Source organism: Saccostrea echinata, unplaced genomic scaffold, assembly GCF_033153115.1.
Source record: "Saccostrea echinata isolate AGI-Se365-2 ecotype Australia unplaced genomic scaffold, CSIRO_AGI_Sech_v1 ptg000009l, whole genome shotgun sequence".
In the NCBI taxonomy this organism is placed as follows: Eukaryota; Metazoa; Mollusca; class Bivalvia; order Ostreida; family Ostreidae; genus Saccostrea; species Saccostrea echinata.
In genome coordinates, this window is record NW_026889758.1 from 49,054,331 (window position 1) to 49,069,119 (window position 14,789).

General features: G+C 33.0%; 2 protein-coding genes across 2 annotated transcripts; one reads left to right on the top strand and one right to left on the bottom strand.

Moving 5' to 3' along the window:
- The first annotated feature begins 21 nt into the window (after window positions 1–21).
- On the top strand, window positions 22–4,704 carry LOC133182983 (copper chaperone for superoxide dismutase-like). The gene is made up of 7 exons (XM_061317888.1): window positions 22–103; window positions 892–964; window positions 1,197–1,331; window positions 1,470–1,653; window positions 1,990–2,032; window positions 2,498–2,652; window positions 3,042–4,704. The coding sequence occupies exons 1-7, from the start codon at window positions 68–70 to the stop codon at window positions 3,178–3,180; spliced, it is 765 nt and encodes a 254-aa protein (XP_061173872.1). The 5' UTR covers window positions 22–67; the 3' UTR covers window positions 3,181–4,704.
- On the bottom strand, window positions 4,705–11,905 carry LOC133182984 (leucine-rich repeat-containing protein 74B-like). Its single transcript, XM_061317890.1, has 13 exons — window positions 11,519–11,905; window positions 8,539–8,920; window positions 8,217–8,389; window positions 7,975–8,082; window positions 7,790–7,883; window positions 7,466–7,515; window positions 7,037–7,118; window positions 6,721–6,806; window positions 6,407–6,601; window positions 6,223–6,318; window positions 5,752–6,033; window positions 5,346–5,443; window positions 4,705–5,231 (listed from the first exon to the last, which is right to left on the bottom strand). Exons 1-13 carry the CDS (start codon window positions 11,573–11,575, stop codon window positions 5,159–5,161), a joined length of 1,776 nt encoding a protein of 591 aa, XP_061173874.1. The 5' UTR covers window positions 11,576–11,905; the 3' UTR covers window positions 4,705–5,158.
- Between the last annotated feature and the right edge of the window lie 2,884 nt (window positions 11,906–14,789).

Sequence of the window (14,789 nt, forward strand, 5' to 3'; positions counted from 1 at the left end):
ACAGCCGTTTACTTCCAATTGTTTGTAATAGGCGAAGCATTCTTGGAACGATTCTTTGATTTCCTAAATGAACATGGCAGCCTCTAGCGAAGACAGCGCAGTGGTATAATTTTTTGGTTGTTATATTATAGAAAGAGGCAGTGACATTATGCTGTTTTATTTCTTTTATATGCTCTGATGCTTTTTTGATCTGATAACTTTATAAAGTCTTGCAAATCTGAATGTTTTATTGATATTTTTTGGTTCAACTGCACTTAATATTTGCTCATATGTCTCTGATTTGCTGTGTGGGTCAGTATCTAGAATGTTACACCAAAGGGCATTGTACATAACTTTATACATAAAGGATTAAAATTTTCAAAGGAGTAGATTTTGGTTAGAATTTTTTAAATAAATATATTACTGGAAATTTAATCGACTAAAGAATAAATGTCACAGATCAGAGTCAACGCCAGTAACATAATTATTCTATAGAGGCCCTATATCCATTTACACTTCTTCAAAGTGTATAAGAATACAAAGCCATATCATCAGATACTCATGGCAGATCGCAACACTGATGAGGAAAATACATGATCATCTGTAGGTGGAGGATAATCTGTGTCTTGGGACAGACCCTCTCCACAGTTATAATAGGTCCTATATACTCGCAATGTGGCAAAATGGACTGGATCAGCCTAAGCATAATTTTTGACATAACAAATGAAGTTGCATTTACCGTAAAATAACTGCCAAATTAATAATGATGTGTAGGTATAAAAATTGATAAAGATTTTCTTAAACATGGCATCAGCATCAATCAGTACTGTTTTACTTCCTTTGGTAGTTTTAAGAACAACAGCATGGAAAAGACAATTTTTCTACGTGTAATTGCAGTTTTTTATTCTACAGATGGAGTTTGCTGTGAATATGACATGTGAGGGTTGTGTGAAATCAGTGAAGAATTCACTTCTTGAAGTAAATGGTATTTAACAAATTAATATCAAGTATGCATTGGATATTGAATTGGTGTTTAATTACTACAAAGTTCTCATACAGTTATACCACTGGGTTATTAACTTGAGGAAGATATTGCAATTGGCCATCCATCTGAATGTCCATTTAAGATTAAATTTTGAATGCAATAGGGGGAGAAGGTCAAATTAGAATGCAGTCTTTAGGGACATAGTATTTTTTAAGTTCATCTTTTCTTCCAGGTGTAAAGTCAGTTCAGGTGAACTTGGCAACAGACCAGGTAATTGTTGAAAGCACTTTGACCTCTAATCAGATCCAAGCATTGATAGAAAAGACTGGGAAAAAGGCAGTTCTTCAGGGGTATGGATCCTTGAATAGTGAGTTGGGCCTCTGTTCATATATATTTTTTTTTTACAATAAATCACCATATCTAAGTTCTATTCTTTATCAAAGATACATAAGTATCAAGACTTACAGTATTGAAAAAAAGTTGTCATCTTTTTTTTTCTAATTAGAGACCCCTGTTGAGTCTGGTGTGGTTCAGTTAAATACTGGTGATGACAAAATCCAGGGAGTCATACGAATGGTCCAGTCAAATTCATCCAGATGCATCATAGATGGCACTATTGATGGTCTACCGGAAGGGAAACACCGACTTTTTATACATGAACTGGGGGACATTTCCCAAGGATGTGACAGGTTTGTGTATGCATACATCATGGTAAATTTAGTTATATACATGTAGATTATTATTATGACTTCGTGCACCCAGCTTTCACCTCTTCAGAGTGTGAAGTAAGACTAAAACTTGCATTCAGTTAATTCATGCATGTTAATTTAGTTCTATACTTGCAGATCCTGAACAATTGTAGTAAATAATTCTTTTGATTTGTGAATTAAATTAGTTTTTCATTTTCTAAATGTTTGCACAAAAGATTTGAAATTTTTTGGGGGGGAATTGCCTCCCTTGAACAGAGAAATCAATCATTGTGTAAAAAAGAATATATACTTGAGAATGTGAATTACTTCTTTCAGTTGTGGAGAAATTCTTGGAAGACTCAGTCCTCAGACAGAAAAGGTAAATTTTTAAGAATTGTCATCAAACTTTAAATACTTCTTATTTTGAAAAACAGTGGAAAATAGAGAGTAGAGGTTAATCTATCTGAAATTTTCATACACAAGACATATTTAATTATTTGAAAATTTTAAATTGTTGGATACCTTACAAGTTTTCTGAATCAATATATTCTTTGGAGAAAATTCATTAAAAATGAGGCAGAAATTAGCAAATTCCAGACCTTTGTCTGATTCTTCTTTATGTTTTTTACTGGAAAATTAATATTCATTTTGAAAATATAGGCAAATTTGGCAGTACACAGATGTTTTGAGCTTGCTACTCAGGTAGCAGGAAATGCGTGTTTAAAATTTATCTGCAACATCTGTCATTGATGTAAAAAATTGGTAAATCCTGTATTTAAGAGAGAAATTCATAATTCTATCATACTACTTCATTTTTTTACCAGACTTATTTTTGTATTCTCAGCCTGTAGGTGACTTAGGAGAAATTGAAGCAGCAGCCAATGGCCGAGCAGATTTCAGATTGACCAGTAATAGATTAAAAGTCTGGGAGGTCATTGGAAGATCTCTAGTTGTTCATCAAGAGAAGCCAGAAAGTTTAAATTCACAGATCCAGAAAAAGTAAGGGAAACTGTATTACGATTAATTGAGACATTAGATTAAGTGTTGTTACCCCTGGATAACATGTCTATATTCCTCATGGGTGATTGAGAATATTAATTATTTTATTATCAGATTTACTAATGGTTATTCCCTATTGAATTGTTCATATATATATATCACAGGTGGTGAAAAATCAAGTCTCAACAGGGACTCAATCCAGGGTGTCTGGCGTATTGTGCCAGCGCTCTAACCTCTGAGCTATTGAGATCCAATGTATTGACTGATGCTCACAGTCACCCTGTGACACACATTTATATACCAGTATTAGGGAGAAAACAAATTGGGAAAAACCAAAATGAGTGGTAATCATCAAATAACCTTAATAATTCAGAAAATCTCCATTTCAGACTTTCCTGTGGCATAATTGCAAGGTCAGCTGGACTCTTCCAGAATTCCGAGAAAAAAATCTGTTCATGTGATGGAGTGACAATTTGGGATGAAAGAAATGTTCCTTCTGCAGGCCATGCACGGAAATCCAAAATATGAGATTTACAGGTCAAGGACAAATGGAAAATGTGAGGTTCAAGGGTCAAGGACAAAAATCCAAATGAAGACATTAATGATGCTATACACACCTTGATTATAGCTCTGTTGAATAATATGTTTCACATATATGCATCTTCTGAAAATACAAATGCTCTTTCAATAACCTTTACAATTAATACATTTTCATGAAACTTTTTTTGGGACAGGCTTTGAATTCACATGAAATTAAAATCATGATTCAATGATTAATCCTGAAAAACAGCTGTTTGGTTATTGTACATCATAATATCTTTTCTGGTCACAATATCAATAGCCTCTTGTCCTTCTTGATCAAGAATCTTTGCTAGTAGCAAAACTGTTTTGACAGTTAATGCTAGATGAATCTTTTATTAGTTTCAATTATTGGTGAACTTTAATGAACTTTTCTCATTTAAATTTGTCTGTCATTTGTCCATTATCTGTCAACTCTTCACAATTTTGATTTCTGAAAACCTCATGGCACATTCAAACAAAAACAGCTAAATTATCCTTTTGAAGAGTTGATTACAATTGTTCAAATATGGAAGCATCCTTGTGTAAATTCAATTTTTTAGTCTCATCATGCCCCTTGGACTAAGATGGGACCACAGTCGGGGTTCAAAGTTTAAGTAAGAATATTCACAGGAGCATATCTCAAGAATGACTGGGCATTATTGTGCCATATTAACATGTAAGCATTCCCATGCTTTGAAGAATTCCATTTTTCTTCTACTCTCGCTCCCAGAAAGGATTGGGCCACAATAGGATGATCAGAATTTTACACAGGAAGATAAAGGAGCTATTTTTTAACAAATCAGTTGAAAATTGTTGAAAGTGTTAGGTTTAAGTCAAGGGGTTTTCTGTAAGCATTGGTTGTTATATTTGTGGCAGTCAGACAGATTCAATCACCTGTGGCCAGACAGCGCAGTTGACTAGTAATTCAGTGTTGGGGGGGGGGGGGGGGGGGAGAGAGGATGGGTTCGAATTCTGGTCTGGTCCATCTTATTTTTTTCCTTTCCTGCCATATTTGGTGTTGTGACGTGCCCTGGTCTTGTCCCTTGCATTTTTCTCCTTTCCTGTTACATATTGAAGGGTTGTAAAATGTGTCAATTTCCCTATTTTAGGTAATTGGAATGATTACCTGTCTATTGCTCTTTAATAAGAATAGGAAAGTTGACAAGTGGACTCTTTGATATTTTAAAGTCCTTCATCAATTTTGTTTCCATATCTTCATAACTTTCACTTTTATGATAACTCAGGTGAGGGTTGTTGGATGTGGGCCTCTTGTATAAGATTTGCATGTAGAATGTAGCTACAGCTCATTTAATTGCATGAATTAAACATTGTTTTTGTATTTTCCATTCCAATTATAGCCAAAAAGGTAATACAATGTATTTATATTTTTTTTTCATCAGCTTTATTATCATTAGAGAGGTTTAAACATAAAATTTCTCACACTTGTTGATTTTTTAAAAAAATTATGAAATAAATACATAAAACTGTAAAGATACTCTGTCTTTTATTTAGTTAAAGCATTTTCAGTATATAAATATACACATAAGTTAAAGACAGTTATAACTGTAAACAAAAGTAATACTTTTTAGCTAATGTGTAGGAATAAATATCTCTGTTGTCTATGGAAACATTCTGCTAAAAGGTGAGGAATATCACAATGCTTGAGGTTAAAGGACAGAACCCACCCATCTTGTAAAAGAAGGCACATGGCATGCTTTCTTAACTTTAAAAGTAGGCACTTGGTTTATTTAAGTTGGCACATGCTGAATAGCACAATAGGGTTGTAATGAATGTCATATAATGCATTATGTATTCCCAGGCATGCATCAAGTGAAATGTTGTGACGTTCAGTTTTTATTTTTAGATTTAACATTGATCTGGTTTTCCATATACTAAGTACATGTATACCGGACAGACTTAGAAAAAAAAGTTGCAGTGGAAACATTCATGTTTCATTATCAGTCTTCTCTTGGTATTTCTTGATGTGTTCCTGAAGTTTTTCTTGATCAAAGAAATTCCTGTTGGAAAGAAAAATGAGTATGCAAAATTTGTAATAATGAAGATAATCAATCAGTTTGAAAATAAACTGATGACGAAAATTTTTTAACATTTGAATGTGGTAAAGAGCTTACCCAAAGTAGATTCTGCCATTCTCGTTTCCTGGTTTCTGATCAACAAGACGTTTGACAGCTTCCTCTACCTTTGCCCTATCATAAGGTATAGCTAGTTCCTGAAATGAAATAAGGTTTTATCAATCACTCTTTCCCAGTATCTCTGATTATAGCCTTAATTTTGCTTTTTTAATGGTTAATTCTGAAATTTTAGAACGGAACCTGCGTTCACATTTCTTTGATATACGTATTTTTTCTATTATAATCTAAATATCTAATTTTTTTAAGGCGCATTCAATTCTGATTTTACGGTTATATTTTACTTTAAGATTAGCAAATATAAAAATACAGCACAAATGTATACAATTTTATTTTTCCAGTACAATTACGGTCTTCATACATGTATATCTTTGAAAAATATACCTACCTCACAAGCGGCGAGAAATTGCTGAGGTTCAAGTGTCATGGAGTTGTCAGGGTCATAGCGTTTAAGAATATCTAAAAGACGGAAGTCGTTGACGACTATGTGCTGGTCTAACACCACTATGGGGTCTTTATTCCGGCGTGGATTTGGATCAATGGCGGGCTTGCCTAGGTCTTCTGTCGTATTCCCTACTCTCAATATAGGACCATGAGCAACTTTAAAATTGGGTCTTTTGGCTTTGATGTCTTCAATGATGCGCAGGAATTCAAATTCAACAGGGACATCCTGCAGTAGGAAAATTTAGCAATAAAAATATTACGTATGGAAGAAAAAGTGGATGGGTGGTCAACATAAATAACAATGGATGATTATAAAACAAAAGGAGCCCATAAGCAACTAATAACAGTTGTAGGTTAAGCAAGCTTAAAATCTTTAAGAAAATATTGATATTTATTTAAGCACAATATCACCTACAGTTAAGTCCAACTCTTCCATTTCACTGCTTTCACTTTCATTTATAGCTTTCGCTAACGCTATTGCACCCGCAGTTGTAAGAAGGTTGTTACCCATCTGTAATTGCAATGGGATACGGATAGATATAAGCCCCTTTGTTTAAATAAATTTGCTTCCAGTATGTTATAAATAATTAAACCCATACCTTGAGTATTCTGATATTGTCATTACTCATTATGGCTTTAGCCACTTTTATGGCAACATCGGCACTTAGTCTGTTACCACTGATATCAATCTCTTGGAGGGAGTTGTTGGTCATAAGAGCATCAGCAATCGCCACCCCACCCTCTGGACCAAAACCGTTCCATGCAAGACTACATTTCTTTAACCTTACGTTTTCCTGTACAAAAAGTATGTTTACAACTTTTAAGTCGGAAACTTCAGAAATACGAAGGTATGTGTTAGCATTATGCACTTTGCATATGTGAGAAGGTGGTCTTAAATGAAATACCGGTATACCTTGATTCCCTTAGCTACGGAGACGGCCCCCTTTTGCCGTAAACAATTCCAACTTAGATCCAAAACATCCAAGATGTCATTGGCACCTATTGATATTAATTGTGATGTAAATACAAATGTCTTTATGGTTAAAAATTATTCTTTGGTTATGCAACAACTTTGGCATGTTTTTGCCTATTTGACTATTCTTTCCAGATAAGCACGTTTTATTGATGGCCATGTCACTGCATTGACTTGATAAGAAACTTTTTCTTTTTAATTTAGAGATGTGAAAATTAACATTACTACTGTCTGAAATTTGAACAATCTATCGTACCTATGGCGGGACCCAAAATTTCCCCAGCTTGTTCATCAAAACGGTTATGACTCAGGTTCAGCACTTTAAGATATTTGTTTGTCTACAATGAAGAAAATGACAGCATAATTCTTAGAACCAGGCCGACAGTTCTAGTAGTCTGTGTGACATGTCAGAAACACAATATTGATCAATTAAATGCGAGAAGTACATGTTAAATGAGATCGTTAATGGAAAGGTGAAGCCCAAAGTGCAAGCAAAGGCTTTTCTACACCTGCTGCAAACAGTGTCCAGAGTAACAAAATGATAAATTGCGCTTTGAAAAAACACGGTGGGCTTGTAAATCTTGGGATTTAATAGACACTTGAACGACAGAAAGGTATTTTTTGCTTATTGTTTGGTAAGAGATTTGATTTTTCGTCCCATGAAGGTTAATAAAAACATCGGTACCTCGAGGGCCTGCGCTATCACTGCTGCCTCCACTGTGCCGAATCCATTGTCTGCAGAAGTAAGACAGATTACAGGGTCAAATATATGCAACTGTAAAGACACGACACACCTGTGCGACATGTAGACATTTTGATCAACATGCGCCACCAACATTTAATATTGTAATTTATTGTCAACATATAACAATATCTCAGAAACTCTTCTGACATCGTTGTTAGGAGGAACACGGATTATTAGCTAAACTTTTTTTTTTTTTTTTTTTTTTTTTTTTTTTTTTTACATATGAACGTTGATGTCAAATAGAAAATAATTTGCAAAACTCACCTGAAATATCCAATTTGCGAAGACCTGCGTTAGTACTGAGCATTCTACATAAACTTTGAGCACCAGTTAGTCCAAGTTTGTTGTCTGCAAGGCACTGTAAAAACGAAGTTACGCTATAATTTTAAAGAAGGAAAACTTTAGCAAGATTAATATTCAAGCGCTATTTACAAGTGAGTAAAATTTACCACATCTGTGACGTAATCGTTTTCTTCGAGCATGCGCGCCACCGCTTCACCACCTTCTCCCTCTATCCAATTCCCACGTAAGTCTAGTTTTTCTAATGTAATGGTATCCTAGAAAGTACAAGAATAAACCATATTATCAAAGTATAAAGACATATTCAGCGTTATAGTTAAACAGATTTATCGAATGAATTTAAGCTGAATGTGACAAACAAAATAAATCAAATGTCTGTTAATGAGTGTACCTTTAACACAAGTGCAATTGCTCTTGCTGAGCTGGGCCCCAGTCCATGGTACCTCATGGCTAGTTCCGTGTCCTGGATATGCCGCATGAAGTATGAAATGGGTACTAAACCAAGCTGGTGGCATATTTTTGTGTAGTGAGATCGACCAGTTGTATCATGTACAAATGTTTCTTCTGAAACGAAATAATTCTCATACCATCAAAGTATTTTTTGCGAAAACAAAAGTTACATAAAAGAAAAATCAGTGTATTTTTGATTCACTGAATTACATGTATCAAAAGAAATTGCTATTTTTGGTGCCGTGCCAGGATACTCAACTCACCTTCGATTTCGAGATCGGTATCATAATCCTCCTCTTTGGGTTCGGCCTCTATCGGCTCCACTGCTACATGTTTCAGTTCCTCGCTTCCCTGAGACAACGAATCTTCTTCCTGCTCCACTTCCACCTCAAACTCCACCTCCTGATAATCCGTCGGTTTAATCTCGGTGATTAAAATATTGTCATCTTCATCCTTTTTAAACTCTTCTTCCTCGTTAAACACTAAAGGCGATGTGGTCCTTTCCCGCGTCGCAGGTGTCCGGACGAGGGTTGCACGTGCTGACTGGGATGGTATCCGAACATTTGGTGTTGACACTTCCCGAGTCAAGCTTGGTTCGACTTCGTATTCTTCATCCGGCTCCTCTGGTACCGACTCCAGTGGTATCTGATAAGAAAGTGTAAATTAATTTCCCTTAAAACAAGACTGATGATTTCATGTAACTTCTATGTACACTTCTGTGATTATCTGTGCATGGTGACCAATGGTAATTTGCAACTGCAATAAATGTTCAACCTCCAATAACCTTTAAGAGATATTTGAATACTAATAACAAATGAAAATTCGTAAAGTTTTAACCTCTGGATCAAAATATTCACAACTAACCTATTTAAGGAATAGGTTAAAATTTAGAGACTGTGGCACGCCAAATATACAGAACACCAGCACAAACCCTTAAACCTAGATTCTGGATAAGAGTAGCTTTGTCAGTACAGAATTAGTGAATTTCTACTTTTCATGTACTTTAACTGTGGAACAGTGAATGGTTTTGCCCATTGAATGTAAAGTAAGTTTCTATTAGCGCGTTTCTAATTAACAGGCATGACACTTCATCAGTTAGCACGCCATTTTCTTTTTCTGACAGAGGAAATTCCTGATTAGATTCCAGATATCCTTGCAAAATCACGACAAACCAGCAACCATTAATGGGGCACATTAATTTCATCAAAGATATTCGATAACAGTCCATTTTCTTAACATTTATAATTGAATTGTGCATAAAGGTTCTATATTTAGTTGGATATATTTGATCTGTACTCATTAACAATTTACTTCTTGTATTTTGTGCAATTGTCTTAAATATCTTTAAAAGTTTATCTCCATCAATACACTTATCCTTTATGTTCATAAGAAAGGGGAGGGTAAATGTAAGTGCATTTTACATCAGATAGGCTTAAAAGACCATACATATTTATATACATATACCCTTTCATCATTATCATAGTTGTCAAGTTCTATGAATCCCCCTTTTAAAATTTGAACGTAAATAAATAAATACATTATTTGTAAACAAAGAAATTTAAGCTCTTATCACCCCCTATACACCCATCTAAGAAAACAACTTGTTATTAAAGCTCACAAAAATACTATTATCACCCCGCCAACGCATCGTATAAGTTCAACCTTGAATCCCTCTCAAATCTTGCTTCAAATTATCTTGCCTCATATCTTTAAAACACAAACATGGAAATTTCAATTGTTTCATACCAGGGTCCCCATTTTAGGTCCAGAGATCAAGGCCATTAAGTTATTTTCTATTACTCATAAACTAAATAACCGTATCGGATGCCAGTGTTCATTATATCTCTTTTATGTCGCCTATTGTCTGATAAAGATCTTTTTTATATATTTAACTTATTATTTCATAATCCAATATACCTGAATTAAGGTCATCGCAGAAGAATTGCGAGATTTAACATGATAAAGTTGAATCAGGATTTTAAAACTTATAATTATGGTATAAAACTTTTAAAACGCGGATAATATTAATAACTGGCACAATAGTACAAATGTGGGAAGTAAAATATTTCTTTTTGAAAATTAGAAACTACACTGTCTAAAGATTTGACCAATGTGAAAGAAGCGTTATTATTTTATTTTTATTATGCTTTTTTTGTGATAATATTTAAGGTCCCTCTGTCAAAAATTAATGAATTTATCTTCTTTTAAATGCTATATTTATAGTTATGCATTTAAAAGGTGAGAAAAGGTCATGGTTTTAAGATGTTACTTTTGTTAAAATGATTTTAATTCGTTAAAGATTAATTAAGAAAACATTTAAACAGTGTGCTGTAATGCTTTATTCATTCACATTTTGATGATCGGATTAGAATTTAAAGCAGATTTCTTTTTCAGTGTAATTATTTTTCTTTTAAAATATTGCTTCCGTTCAACCACGAAATTTTCAAACCACATGGAGCAGTAAACGCCAAAATAACACCGTGTTCAAACTTTAATAGTAAAAAGGCGCAGCGAAAAATTGTTTTAAATGCGTTTTGAAACACTGGCAACACACCTCATTTCTTTTCAAGACCTTTGTTTAAATATTTATCTTATCGCTCGATCAAACTGACTTACTTTTGTGAAAGGAATAAAAAGCATTTATACACCCACATTGGAATGGAATGAATGATTTCTTCAAATTCAACACTATATGAATGGGTAAAACTATTGATACTAAGTATTTTATTCCCGATCAAAAAAAAACAAAAAACAAAACCTTTCTCTGTTATAATAGAATGACCCTCTTCCCAAATAATATGCTGTTTGAATACCAAAATTCATGAAAATTGAGTGTTGCTATAGACACAAATGCATGTCCTCAATTCAACTTTCTGATTTCTGTAACTGTCTCATGTAAACAAAAAAAAAATAATGGTTGACAACTTATTGTTTAAACGCTTCCGTGAGTTATCATAAACAGATAATCGAGAATCTTGTCGTCATGATGTATAGTAGGAGGCAAGACCCTGTTTCGTGATAAGTTTGAATACGGCGTCAATTTTAACCCAGTTCTTCGCATAAACAAAGGCGACCTTTGACATGGATTATGAAATCTTTGTCAAATCAACACCTCATATCTTGACAACGACCAAATCTTTGTTAATATTTAACGATGTAAAGATACACCGCGTGCTCAAATGAACCAAAATAAAACGCATACGCGATGTGTATCCATGAATTGACAGAATCCGTTTTTTTTACCTGTGGAGTTTCCGATTGCGTTCCGGAGTCCTGCATTTTTTCACCTCCTCCGGTCATGGCTACGATATAAACAACATTGTTAACACTATCTTCTTACACTGTACACTTTGAAATATATACACACAATATTCCCTCAAATATTGATTGAACCAGATTTTTTCAAGTCTCCATTTCTTTCATTTCAATTCTCGTGAGAAAACAAAATATTCGATTCCATGTACATTTAAATGAAGTCACAACACGAATTTGCCTACAACTATTCAGCAAGTCCAATCAAGTAGATTTTTTTCAAGTTGGTTATTTAAGACTTGTATACTGGGGCATTAATTCAATATTCTTGTCGATCCGATAAGGTTTAATTGTGTCTCGTCAAACTACTTCCATTTAAACTTTGAGAGCATATAGAATGACTGGGAAATGTTAATCAATACATATCTTGAAAACCTTGCTAGGATAATGGGCATTTTTGATAATAACGGCTTATTTGCAAAATCTATTTAGAAATATCAATTTTTACAAATCATAAAAATAGCGATCTATCAATGTTATTAATGTTGGCTATTGATCCCAGCATCTAATTATATGTTTTTAAATGTGTCCTTCTTCATTTGTATTGAAACACAGTCATGTTTTCATCTTGATTCATTAAAAAAAAAACTGCATTTAAAATAATTTGATATTTTTATTTTTTTAGACAAAAAAAGAGAATATATCCAGGAGAATCTGTTTTTCCTCCGTTTGAAAGAATAGCAAAATGCTGTCTAGTTTCAAAAGCCAATCACTAAGTGTATTTTTGCATCTAACGAATAACATTCCTCCTTTAAACCCTTAATTATCTTTATTTATGTAATTCATGAATAGATTAACACTTTCATCATTAAAATGAATTGGTCTTTTCATATAGTTACATCAAATAAAATAAAACATGCTCTGGCGTAACTGATGCAGTAAAAATGAGGAAATGACCAAAAAACGAAGGTTTATTCTAAAGAAATTAAAAGTCATTGTATGTTAATTAGAGACTATTACCAGTCATCTAAACAACACAGAATGAAGACGACATCGATGATGATGTCAATGATAAGGTCTGGTTGGTATAAAGAATTTTATTCATGATCATGTGATGATTTTAAGGTCTAGAAGATGGCATGTTTCTTGTACTGAACTGAAGAAATTTGAACGTTGATGTTTTTGGATATTTTGACCTGTCATTAAAATGATTTGTGCTCCGTTTGTATGTGATGTGGTATACAAGGTATTTTGTCTGGAGGGGCGGATAAATAAAAATACCAGATGAACACATTTATTACTTTTTTAAAATAAAACACCAAACAGTTACTTGTGAACAAACATGATCATATATTATACTCTAGTGATCATGGATATACGTACAGTTCAGTTTAAGTTCAGTTTAGTTTAATTACTCAAATCAAAATATTGGACAATACTATGACATGTCATTTGATCTTTTCCATTTGCATTGTAAAAACTTGAATTTGTATTGTATAATTTTTATTTGTATTCTATATATTTTTCCATTTGTATTATAAAAATTTCATTTGTATTCTATTTCTTCCATTTATATTGTAAATTTTTTCATTTATATTTTATAATTTTTTATTTGTACTCTACATTTTCCAATATCTAGTGTTTGCTACTATTTCTAATTAAGAAGAATAATCATCTTAGACCCAGATTTCTGTTTTATCGTGTTAAAATATGAAATTTGCTTTGAAAATCATAGGTGAAAGAAAGGAAGGATAATGCAAGAGGAATCTTGTTGCTAAGTACTAGTGGAATTGATGGAGTTCTTTTCAGTTGAAATAAAAATGGCCATGACAGTAATGCTTAAAGTTGATCATCAATAATATTTCGTCGAATTGTTTCACAATTCTTCTTAATGGTTTTATGAATATGAATAATTTTAGCTTGTTAGGTATCATAAATACATGTAAATCAACCAGTGCCGAAAATTCGATATTGCATATAGCAGAATTCAAAATATGGCATCAAAGAGATAGGTGAAAGTATATATATATATATATATATATATATATATATATATATATATATATATATATATATATATATATATATATATATATATATATATATATATATATGAAACATAAACATGCCTATCTGAACAGAAAAAAATGTCAACATATTGCACTTCCTTATATATTGCCTCCATATACAAGCATTATTAATTTAGTTTTAAAAAGGAAAAATTCGTGCATTATCAATTAGTGACAGATGAGTGAGAAAATAACATGGAAGTTGTAGGTGGTCTAAAAATCGCTGTCAAATAATGGTTACATTAAATTACACCTGTGTCATATAAAGCAGAAATACGTAATTTCAAAGTTATATAGTTGGATGCATTCATCCCCCCCCCTTTTTTTTTTTATAACTGAGAACCTTTAATTTTTTTTCTTCTATTTATTGCTTATATTAAATTTTAATTATCAACACAAACAAACAAAAGAAAACGTCAACGAAGCCAAATAGAATAGAAATAAAGGTGAAAACAATGAACAAAGACAGCGACACTTTGATAGTTCAGTGTATGTGTTCAAGTCATGATAAGAAGATTTATTTGGGGCTAATTAATAGTTTGAAGATTTACCGTTTTGCAAATGGTTAATGTTATCTCAAATTTGTCAGATTGCTTTCACACTGATTCTACACAAAGTACTCTGAAGTTGATATTAACAGGATGCTGGAGTTCCTCATCGAGAACATCTATGTAGTCTTTGGAGAACATGTCTTCCAACAAACTGAGGGAATTTCGATGGGCACTAAATGTGCTCTTTTATTAGCCGACCTTTTTTATATTCATATGAAGCAGAATTTATTAAAACAAGAAAACACTTGCTTTGGTCTCCAAGTCGACAATTTATCAATTAACAATGCTTACTTACTTCCATTCACATGTGGACTCGATATTTCCCAGTGAACTTGAAATAAAAGATACCACAGAGTCTGCTAAATCTGTTTCATATTTGGATGTTTTACTGACTATAGACAATAAGGGCCAGCTAACAAATAAACTATATGACAAACGACATGACTTTAGCTTTTCCACCATCGACTTTCCTTATTTATGTAATAATATTCCGCTATCACCTATATATGGTGTTTTTGTCTCCGAACTTATTCGATACTGAAGAGCATGCTCCAAGTATGATCAATTTTAAACCGAGACAGGCTATGAAAGAAATTTGATGTTACAGGGATTTCAACAATCTCGTTTAAAGTCAGTATTTCG

What these genes read in the sequence shown, in the direction of transcription:
- LOC133182983 (XM_061317888.1), top strand. Translation starts at nt 68, where the DNA reads ATGAACATGGCAGCCTCTAGCGAAGACAGCGCAGTG. An exon ending in ATTTCCCAAGGATGTGACAG is followed by an intron (nt 1,654 to 1,989) that starts GTTTGTGTATGC and finishes TACTTCTTTCAG; the next exon opens with TTGTGGAGAAATTCTTGGAA. An exon ending in AATTCACAGATCCAGAAAAA is followed by an intron (nt 2,653 to 3,041) that starts GTAAGGGAAACT and finishes TCTCCATTTCAG; the next exon opens with ACTTTCCTGTGGCATAATTG.
- LOC133182984 (XM_061317890.1), bottom strand. Translation starts at nt 11,575, where the DNA reads ATGACCGGAGGAGGTGAAAAAATGCAGGACTCCGGAACGCAATCGGAA. An exon ending in TGATAGCGCAGGCCCTCGAG is followed by an intron (nt 7,119 to 7,465) that starts GTACCGATGTTT and finishes TCTTCATTGTAG; the next exon opens with ACAAACAAATATCTTAAAGT. An exon ending in AATTTTGGGTCCCGCCATAG is followed by an intron (nt 6,807 to 7,036) that starts GTACGATAGATT and finishes TAATATCAATAG; the next exon opens with GTGCCAATGACATCTTGGAT.